General features: G+C 38.1%; 1 protein-coding gene across 1 annotated transcript in view; it reads left to right on the forward strand.

The window, feature by feature from the left end:
* CHM (choroideremia (Rab escort protein 1)) overlaps positions 1 to 11,533 on the forward strand; it is a 133,484-nt gene that overhangs the window by 101,591 nt on the left and 20,360 nt on the right. The window contains exon 9 of the mRNA XM_006752799.2: positions 10,488 to 10,586. Within this exon, the coding sequence (XP_006752862.1) occupies positions 10,488 to 10,586 (99 nt within the window). The remainder of the gene's footprint in view (positions 1 to 10,487; positions 10,587 to 11,533) is intronic.

Consider the following 11,533-nt stretch of genomic DNA (forward strand, 5'->3'; position numbering starts at 1 on the left):
AGCCTTTTTTTTTTTTTTTTTGGTCTGGGAAGCTCTTTATTTAACCATCTATTTTTAATGACAGCCTTGCTGGATATAGTAATCTTGGTCTCAGAACCTTGCTTTCCATTAACTTGAGTACTTCATGCCATTCCTTTCTGGCCTGTAGAGTAGATGAGAAATCAGCTGATAGACTTATGGGAGCTCCTTTGTAGGTAACAGTTTGGTTTTCTCTTGCTGCCTTTAAGATTCTCTGTCTTTAGTTTTTGGCATTTTAATTATGATGTGTCTGGGCATGGGCCTGTTTGGGTTCTTCTTGCTTGGGACTCTCTGTGCCTCCTGAACTTGTGTGACATTTTTCCACCAGGTCAGGGAAGTTTTCTTGCATTATTTTTTAAAACACATTTCTATCCTTTGCTCACTTTCTTCCCCTTCTACCACACCTATTATGAGAATATGATTATATTTCTTATTGCCCTACAGCTCCCTTAGGCTTTCCTCCTGTGTTTTTTTGTTTTCTTTTCTTTTTGTTTTTTTTTTTTTTTTGGTTTTTTGTGGGGGTTTTTTTGGTTCTCTGGGTGATTTCTTCTACCCTGTCTACTAATTCACTGATCCAATCCTCGGCTTTCCCTAATTTTCTGTGTATTCCTTCCACTGGGTTCTTTATTGGTGCTGTCAATTTTCATAGTTACTACTAGAGGCCTGGTGCACAAAAATTAATGCACTGGGGGGGGCAGGAATTCCCTCAGCCCAGCCTACCCCCTCTCACAGTCTGGGAGCCCTCAGGGGGTGGCCTACTGATGGCTTAGGCTCACTCCCCTGGCCTCCCTCTGCAGGAGGCGACAAGACCAATCAGGGTAAGGCGCTGCCCCCATCAACCCACTGCTGCTGCCAAAGCTGGCCACCGCCGCTGCAGACCCTCAGCCCTAGCTTCTTAGTGCTGGCCCCACCCTCTGCCCACCTGTGTAGGGGGGTGATCTGGGCCATGCCAGCTAGGGGAGGGGCTGTGGGAGGTTGAGGCACCGCAGTCACACCCTGTCCATCCTCTTTGGAGGCTCCAGGACCGCAGCGCTGTTGCCTTGCCCAGCACCGCCTCTGTGGGTGGGACCATCCCAGGCCCACTTGCACCGCTGCCTCTCCCAGCATCGCCTCTGTGATAGGAGGGGCCACACAGCACAGGTGAGACCAGCCTGGGCCCACCAGCACTGCCGCCACTCCCAGTGCTGCCTCTGTTGAAGGAGGGGTCTCCACCTCTCCCAGCACTGCTTCTGTGGAAGGTGGGGCCACAGCATGGGTGGGACCTCACCAGGCCTGCAGCGCTGCTACTTCTCCTGCACCAGCAGCCCTTGGCCCTTGCAGCCACTGTGGCTTTGTCCAGAAGGACATCTGGAAGACATCTGGTCTAATTAGCATATTTTCCTTTTATTAGTATATATATCTTTTCTCATGCCACTGAGCATATTTTCCATCATTATGCTGGACTCTATGTCTGATAAATTTCTCATCTCCATTTCATTTAGCTCATCTTCTGGAGAATTCTCTTGTTCTTTCATTTGGTACTTGTTTTGTTTTTGTTTGTTTATCTCCCCATTTTGGCTCCCTGTTTGGGTTTGTATCTGTGTATTAGGTTGATCTGCTAGTGATAACCAGAGCAGTAAGCCAAGTTTTTTTCCTCCAGGGTCATATCTCGTAACACCAAAAAATGAGCCTCGCAGACCAGAAGACTTAAGCAAAAGTGTGGAAAATTTATTACAAGCAGATTCAGACTCCCCTCAGGGGGAGAGGGGACCCCATAATGGGTTTCCCCTTAAAGCCTTGTAGTCCAGGAATATATATTTGCTATAAACCTGCTTCTATATCTATCCATGTTGTCACCTGATTGATTCCCTCAATTGTTCTTGCTCAGCAATAGACGTGAACTTTCCCTGTTTCTATATGCTCTTTCTCTGTTCCTGTGCTGAACTTTCTCTGTTTCTCTGTGTCAGCACACCTATTGTTCCAGCCCTCCCTTGTTTCCCCATGCCTCCCGCTTTGAGTCCAGAAACATTTTATTATTTCTGCATGGTTGGTTCCTGTGATTAGGCTGCTCAAACTACTGTGTCTGCCTCTGTCTGTGTCCTACCTGTCTTTGTTTCCCACTGGACTCCTCCTCTGCCTGCATTTCAAGCTAACGTCTCTCTCACTAGAAGTCCCAATCTCTAGTGTAGGACAATGTCCGATGCTATTTGTGACTGGGTCTGAGTACCCTTTTGGGAGGTATCAGCAATCCACAGCTTGTGGCTCCCTCTGTTGAGGTTGGGTGCCTTTGGAAAGGACCAAGATGTGCATCAGGGCCTCCTTTTCCTAGTCCAGGGCCTGGGATTTCAGGGCCTCCTTTTCCTAGTCCAGGGCCTGGGATTAGATCAGACAAAGACTCAGAGCCTCCAGGTACCCACCTCTGCCTGCAGTTCCATTGACACTGAAACCTGTTTAGCTTCTGGCTGTCAACCACAGGGTTGGGCTGTAGGTCTTCCAACACTATGGGGCACCTGCCTTCCCCCCAGGCTAAAACCACCTTGATAGCAAAAGTCCTCAGGATAAAGGTTTCCTCTACAGAATGAGGGAATGACTCAGCACAGGAAATCAGGTTGGCTGCCCTTCAGGCTCCTACACCAGAGCCCCTAGTCCTTGCTTCTGCTCACACAGCTCCAGTCTACTCAGCCCTCCCTCTGTCAGAGCCCAACGTGTGTCTGCACGCAAAATTTCGTGCTTGGCCTTTTAAGTAGGTGCCAGCATTTCCAGCCATTTCTCGCTGGCAAACAGCAACCCTGCTGCTTTTCACAGCCAGGTGTTATGTGGGCACCTTTCTCAGTTCTGGTGTTCTGGGCTGGGGAGCCCATATTGGTGTTTAGACCCCAGAGTTCTCAGTGGGAACCCCCCACAGCTTCAGGGGTGGGCAAACTTTTTGCCTCGAGGGCCACAATGGGTTCTTAAACTGGACCGGAGGGCCGGAACAAAAGCATGGATGGAGTGTTTGTGTGAACTAATATAAATTCAAAGTAAACATCATTACATAAAAGGGTACGGTCTTTTCTTTCAATAGTTTTATTCATTTCAAATGGGCCGGATCCGGCACGCGGGCCGTAGTTTGCCCACGGCTGGCTTAGATATTCCTCTGGATCTTCAGCTGGTACCTATGTGAGCCCAGTCAGCTCTTTCATGCATCCACACTTCCTACTAGTCTCTGGGTCTCCACTTTCCATCTTTGGTTATCAGTGTTCTCTCCAGTTAGTCTGTACTTTATTTTTCAGGGTGTTTTTACCTTATTTTATTTGTATTTCCAGTTTGGTCCTGAGAGAGTATCAGTATGGCTTCAATTTATGCCACTGGCATTTTAGAATCTCTGTAATATTTATGCCAGTGAAATTACTACATTGTTTTTTCCAACATATCACCTATTCACTAAAATTTGTTAAAAATATCAGTAAATTAATAACAAAAAATTATCCTTGTTCTAGATAAAAAGAGAAGTTCATGTTTATTTCTTAGTCCTTTATGCTTTCTTCCTATGATAACATGCACTATTTAAAAAGTCCTAGATAATAGTTATAATAGAGCTAATTTTTTATATATAACAAGATTTAAGAAATACACTGAGCTAGAAACTGACATTTTTTCATTCACTTGCTTCTATTACTTAATTGAAGTTTGGCTTCTTTTTTCCCCCTCTTCCTTTTCTTATGCTTTGTGCCCATAGACTATAAGGAGTAATTTGTAATTCGGACATTAAAAATCCTTAATGGTGTATTTTCCTACTGCTGCCCTAATTGAGTCATTGAGGTCACAACCAGTCGTATTTGTTCTACTCTTGGTGATTAACTTGCTTCTCTCTGAAATAGAACTACTCAGATAATATGACAGAAAGCTTTAAATAATTTTTCCTGTTATTTCGATTTTTTTGTTTCAAGTCAGAAAAATTTTTTAAAAAGAGGATATGCCATGCGTTTATGTATCCCAACCTGTTCTCTGCTCATTGAGGTTAAACAGGAAAGTTTTGAAAGCCAGTTAGAAATACCCCAGCATGTAAACACTGATCAATGATGTATCATTTATTTAGCACTCCATAATGTCCTGTAGACTCTCCAAATCTAGTCTTTGGGTAGCTGAAATGTATTCTTTCAGGGTTGAAATTTTTATTTTTTAAATAGTTATCTTTCTAGCTTGTCTCATTTCTTTGACATTCTATACTGAATATATGAAACATTTTAACCTTTTTCTTATAACTTAGGAATAGCATAAAAATTATTTATTATATACCATTGTAATCCAGTAATGCCCTTGAGGTCTATTGAGGTGTTTAGGCCTATTTGTTCTTTTGCTAAATGACCCTATACTGTCATGCTTTTATCATTTCTTGCATCTACATTTCATATGTCTTCCTCCAGCTGTTTTTATGCAACTGTCAAGATGTTTTTCCTGGCAGCACTTTTCACTGAACTCCCTTCCACCTTGTTTGCTGCTTATTATCTGCACAAGGCCAGAAAACAAGACAGCCAAAATTGTTGAAATTGTGTGTAATATCATCAAGTTCTGAGCTTTTGGTTGTTACTCTGTGGGCATGATACCACCTACTTTTAAGTGCTGAAAAGCCTTTTTAAGGAGAGTGGGGGGTTATACTTCCTGATTTTTGGTTGTTTGTAAAAGACCTCTGAGTAAGTAAGATGTTACTGTAATTGTAATATAAACACAGGTCAATATTAGTTAAGTTGGTATTTTGATACAACGATAGCAAATCATTGTTACCCATTAGGGTTGCTTTTCTAAGCAAATGTAAGTTAGTCTAGTTATTTTTTAAAAAATAGTAATGATGCGTGGTCCCTGTGGTTCAATGATTGAGCGTCAGCCTTTGAACCAGGAGGTCACGATTTGATTCCCAATCAGGGCACATGCTGAGGTTGCGGGCTCAATCCCCAGTAGCAGGCACACAGGAGGCAGCTGATCGATGTTTCTCTCTCATCATTGATGTTTCTGTCTCTCTCTCTCCCTCTCCCTTCCCCTCTATAAATCAATTTTTAAGTTTCCCTCTCCTAAGCTTATGTGATTTAAGTTATTGAGATTTTTAAATATTTTAAATTGATTTCTTGTGTTTTTCCAAAGCTGAACAAGTTGTATTTTTCACACACATAGTTCATCTTTCAGAACATACCTGACATCTGTATTTTGTACTATTCTTTTCTTAATCCTAAATGAATCTAGTAAATTTATTTTCTTTTAAAATCATTTGTAAATGAGCAAAATGTTATCTCTGCAACCCTTCTGTTTCATATTTAGGTTCAGACATTTTACAGTACTTAAATCATATTCTAGGCAGTTAGAAATCTGTTTGCTTTTTTCAAAATAATAATCCATCAATAACAGCTTGTTTATTCTGGGGTTTGGTGTTACAGGATGTTATTTGTTTGTGATATGATTATATATTTGTGAATATATATAATCATATGTATAAAATAATAAATAATCAAGAATACTATGTAGGTACTGATTCCTATAATCTTTTCTGCTTTTATGGCCCTATAAGGAAAATGTTATATGCCTTTCATAGAAATGAGTTTACATAATGATTTGAAGCAGTCATTGGTGTCTGTTTTATTTGTTTTTGAAAATGTGTCTATATAAATTATTTTTATTAGTAGTGTCACAATGCACAGATTTGATTTTACAAGTAAAGTTATTTTTTCTTCCTGATTTCAAGTTGACATTCAAAGGTGTTGTGGACGAAAGGGGCCACATGCTGACCTGACAAGCTCAGGGAAGGCCTGCGTGGCAGCCTAGCAGACTCAGAGACCTAAAATAACCACAAAGGATGGTCTGAAATTAAACTTTAACTAAAAGCAGTTATGGTGGGCAGTTACGTCCTAGGCCAGTATCTTCACTGACAAGGTCAACCTTTACCGTAACTGAGCCTATCTGTCTTTTTGCATCCTCCTTTGATTGCAAATGTATAAATACAAATGTAACCCCTCCATTCTCCGGAACACTATCTCAATTCATTGAGGTTCTGCTTCCCGGCATATGTCGACAGTTTGGCTCAAATAAACTCACAAAAATTCTTTACAGGTTTCAATGGTTTTTTTTCGTTAACAGTGTTTTTCATTAAATTCTACTGCAAAAGTACAAGCTGACTCTAGAGTTATTCTGGAATTTTTCATGGGTGGATTCAAAAACCAAATTGTGTATTCATATGTCATCAAACTCAGTTCCTCACTTGGTGTCATAAAGGAAATGTGTTTCTGAACTTTTCTATCTTATTAACATAGTCATATATTCTTACTAAACTATATTACATGAGTTACATTTGGCCTTTATGCCTATATGAAAGACAAGCTATGAGCCACATTGATCCCTATTTGCACAAATTATGTTCCTAGTTAGGTCGCACTAAGAAATGCATTTGCTGACTAGCCCACACATAGTTTCTTTAAGTGCATTTGGAACAATTTATGCCTACTTACACAGAGTAAAATGACTACTCTATGTGATAATCTCAGAAGCGTGAGAAATAGATTTCCTGCTTTTTTCAGCAAGCATTTACTTAATTTTACACTCACACTTCTAATGCCATCAGCTTTTGGTTTAAAATCTGTCATCATTGAAAGAAGCATGGCCTATGAAAAGGGAGTTAGAGTCATAAAACCTTAGAACTAGAAAGAGGTCTTATAGGTAAACTAATTACACCCCTTTCAGTTAATAATGAGGATGCTTAGGCCAGAGAGGTAAACTCACTTGCCCAAGTACATACAGAGAGCAATATCACACTAGATCTGCATAACCATTCTCTAGTCTATCACCCTGCTACTGTACATTAGACTTGTTACTTTTAAATGTGCTCATTGTTATACAAATTCTGAGTAGAAATCCTACTTCTCTTGTGTTTAATTAAAAAAAAAAAACTTTTAAGAGAGCAGTAGCTTATTATATGACAGATCACTATTCTAAACCCAGTTTCAGAGAACTGAAAGTGTTTTCTTATTTCTAGCTTGGTGTTGATGATGTATACTTCTGAACATCAGATGCTCTTTGTTTCAGTGATGCTGTTTGTGACTGGCACTTCACCCAAGTTTTTTCAAGTATTACCCTTATGTTCTATGAATTAAATCTTATTTTGCACCAAGGTTTCTATAATGCCAACAAAAATCTAAGTATATTGCCGACAGAGGAATTGTGACAGAGAACACATTTTGTTATCTTTTAGCCCATTAAGCCTTCAAGCAGTTGCTAAACGAGTTAAAAGGAACATAGTTTATAAATGGTAGTCAGGGTTTAAATATTTTCTTGAGTCAGTTATAATTTCACATGATGCCAGTAAGTAACGTTTCCACTTCTAGTACATCTTCAAAATCTTAGTAATAGGTGTTAATTGGTACTAGTGAATGTAATATTTTTAGGAAAGTGCTTGCCCCATCTGATCTAATTTGTGGTTATTTTTAGCATTTATTGAGCAAGTTAATCCTGTGGAAAATAATTAAAGTTGCAGGATGCAAAGAAGCATTTTTATACAAAGTTAAATTTTAGTAGAAATGTGGCAATATATGTTTCATTTTGTGATTACCTTAATGCCTTAGGCCTTTAAATTTTTTATCATGTACCCCTTGAACACTTATAAGTTGAAATACACAATTTTTCATCATAATCAAATAATTGCCAAGAATGTAGTTTCTAAATTTATAAGTATTAATAATGTAATAGTAAAACTATAATATCACTTTTTAAAATGTATTCAGTTGAATTAAATACCAGAGGTATTTGGTGCCCATTATCACCCATTTAAAAAAAATGGAAATGTAATTTTTAAAAAATTTTCTTGGACAGTAAGCCTCTGGATTAAACAATACAATTATTATTTGTATAAAATTGATCAAACGATAATTGTAATTTTGATTAAGGGTCATTAAACAAAAATAAATATATGGAAATGCATTGCTTAATAAAGTGGAAGGAGGCTATGGTTGAGCATCTGGACAATGACATCCTTATGATTTTTATACCTGGTGAAAAGTCCTCTTGTATCTTTGTACACATCTTAGTTTTATGATCCCTGCCTTATGTGGCAGGCGGCACCGTGGACAGATTATTATAATTACTCAACATCATTTCGTGACTAACACCAGACACTCTAGAGCAGGGGTGGGCAAACTTTTTGACTTGAGGGCCACAAAGGGTTCTTAAACTGGACTCAGAAGAAGGAGCTGTGGCCGTGTTTCCGGACGTTGCCATGTTAACACTGCTGCTGGTGAAGGAGCAGAGGGGAGAGCAAGAGAACCCTCCGCTCTTTCAGCTCCGCGGGCCGGATAGAGGATAGAACAGCTGAACGGGCCAGATCCGGCCCACGGGCCATAGTTTGCCCAGGGTTGCTCTAGAGGCAGCCCAGGTTGGCTTGAATTCCAGGTCTGAGTTCCAGTTCTTCCTTTTATTTAATTGCTTGGCTTTGGAAAATCTGCTTAACTCTAGTGTTCCTCTGTTTTCCCCCCCCTGTAAAGTGAGTATCACAGTTGGTTTTTGCATAGGTGAAATAAAATAATACTTCTAACATGCTTAGAATAGTGTCTGACAAATGTAGGTTAGCTATACAGTCAATTCTACATAATCTTTTAAATTCTCTTGAGAATTTTATAGGCACATCTTAAAATGTCTGTGAACATTTTTCAGACAGATTTAAATAATTTCAGGATTATCCATTTATACTTTTCTTACCTCTACCCTGGTCGATTAGATAATTTTCTACATTTCATATAAGAAAGTAGGAAAATTTTCCCTGTTCATGTGTATGCATACATAGATTTGTGGGCATACATGTGTCTGTTTAAGCCTATGAGTACTTAATGTCTGCCTATGAAAGGGAATATTTATTGAATGCACACTGTGACAATTATATCTGACAAAGAAGCGAAAAATTGACAATAAAACTTGACCTTACAAAGGAATGACAAGAGGCATGAAGATTGATAAATCGATTTTGAAAATAATCTGAATTTTTTAAATAACATAATCTGTAATCTTTCTGATTTGAAAAGAAGTAGTGAATTCAGAGTAATCTATACAAGGAAGTAACATAGGCAACAGGAAAAGTAAGATGAGTAGGGGAAAAAATGGCCAATTATATCTTAAATTTATAGACAAATTAATAAGGTAGCATCAATGTGAAATCAAGGTATAGATATTAAAATTCAGGTTATGAATTTCTTTAATTTTTCTTTCTAAGAATTATTATAAAAATTATTTAAGTACAAGATGGTTATCTGACTCCATTACTAGAAATTTTTGCTAGCACTCCCTGAACTTTGTTATATTGTTAGGAAACAAAGGATATAATTGCGCCAGTGTATTTCTTTTATGTATCCTGTTTTACAGAACCAGAGTTTATCATTAAGATATTTTTTTAAATATATATTTTTATAAATTTATATTTATGTTTATCTCCTTTTTTACTAGTATACATTAGTTGAATAGGAAAGAACTGGAAAAATGAGAACTTTGACATGAACATAGATATTTTATGAGACTGTGGGATGAGATGATAGGACAGTTTCTCTTGAGTGTTATATCAGGTCTTTCTGCCATTGTAGTTCTATACTCTGTTCAATTCAGCAATTATCCGAAGAGCTTAAACTCCCTCCCACTAAATTAATATAGCATTTGAAAAATATAACTTAATTAGGAAAAATTTCGTTGTGAAGGTTATTATACCTTTTGAAATAATTAGTACCATACATCCTACAATATCCCAGAACCAATGGGAATCTTTGTTAAATTTATGCAAAAACATTCCTTAAATAAGGTAGATCTTTTATTAGGTCGTACATAAGACAGGAACTCTCTTAAAATATCAATTACTTTGGTAGATCTGAAAAAAATAAATACTACAAAATTTGATTTGAGCACACATGGTTAAGAGTCCCTCAATTTATGCTTAGATATATAGAGACAGAATAGTTGAATGTGGAATGAATTTTAATAAAAAGATTCCTATCCTGAGGTTGGCGCTCATAGATAAACTTTCAACTATCTTCTTATGTTTTTATTTTTTAAAATCTAGCAGTCTGAAATAAACTTTTAGAAAAGAAGTGGGTGTATTTTTCTACTGGTGTTTTGGGGGAAGGAATTTCTCAGTATGTACTGTTCTCTAATATATTCTCTCTGCCGTTATCCTATCCCTCCCAAGCCCTTTCCAGGATCATAAGAATTTCTCACATTTAGGGGTCCCCTTAGCCCTTTCTTTCAGTACATAGACCTTTTCATCCTTCCTTTACCTCTGTGTGTAAGCCTTTAGGAATTCTAAGTGCATTAGGCTACAGTATTTCATATCTGTGAAGGGCTGTTTTTGGTACATGATATTCTCTAACCCTAACATTCTCTGAGGTCCATGGCTTGCTCAACTCTCTGTTTCCCATGGAAACAGCTTAGTGCCTTGAATATGAGTACTCAGTGAAATTCATGGTAAGAAGAAACTAAAAATATTTCTTTTTAAACAGATCTGGTTCATCTGACTTGCACATCTTCAAAAACAGCAAGAGAAGATTTAGAACCAGTTGTGCAGAAATTGTTCATTCCATATACCGAAATGGAGATGGGTAAGAACAATAATCATCTATAATAATAAAAGCGTAATATGCTAATTAGACCGGCCATCCTTCCAGACAACCTTCCAAATGAAGCTGGGGCTGCAAGGGAAGCCCGGGTCCCAGATGTCTGCCGGCAGCTGGAGGGAAGCCCGAGTATCGGGGTCCCTGCCAGAGGCCAAAGGAAAGTCTGGGTCCTGGGTGCCAGAGGGAAGCCAGTGCCAGCAGCCAAGGGAAGGAAGGCCTACTCTTGCATGAATTTCATGCATTGGGCCTCTAGTAAATAATATTCATGATGGAAAGGTAATGTAACCACTTTACTCCTCTTAAATTTCTCATGAAGGTTTCTACAATCTGAACTGAAATGTGTAGTAATCAGCAACAATGCTTACATCTTATATCAGGATGATTGAGCCCATTCTTTTCTTAAAAATGGGAAAATATTCACTCCATAATGGTAAAGGAAAAATATACATCACTCACACAATATATATAATTAAGTGAAAAAAATGTACATTTATATGTATACATACGTACATAGAAAAAAGACTTCCAGAAATCTCAATTTTAGTGGAGTTGGGGACAATTTTTTTTTCTTTTTACATTTTCTTTATTTTACAGGTGTTGTACAAAGAGTATGTATTCCTTTTTCAGAAAAAAGTGTCTTCAACTATGAAAAAAATGGTTCATCTGAGAGAAAATATCGATTGACAAATGTAGTAATACTTCCTAATTATTGTCTTTCAAATGCATAGCATGTTAGTGATCTGATAAATATTTAGTTCTCAAAATAGATATGCCACCGTGCTACTTATTCATGATCGAAAAATACTTTTCAACCATGGATTTTTTTTTTATTGTTTAAAGTATTAGATATGAATCCTTTTTCCCCCATTGACCCCTCCCTGGCCCCTCCCACCCCCCAGGGCAAGTCCCCAGCACCCCCGTGTCTGTGTCCC

Source organism: Myotis davidii, unplaced genomic scaffold, assembly GCF_000327345.1.
Source record: "Myotis davidii unplaced genomic scaffold, ASM32734v1 scaffold2171, whole genome shotgun sequence".
Taxonomy (NCBI): domain Eukaryota; kingdom Metazoa; phylum Chordata; class Mammalia; order Chiroptera; family Vespertilionidae; genus Myotis; species Myotis davidii.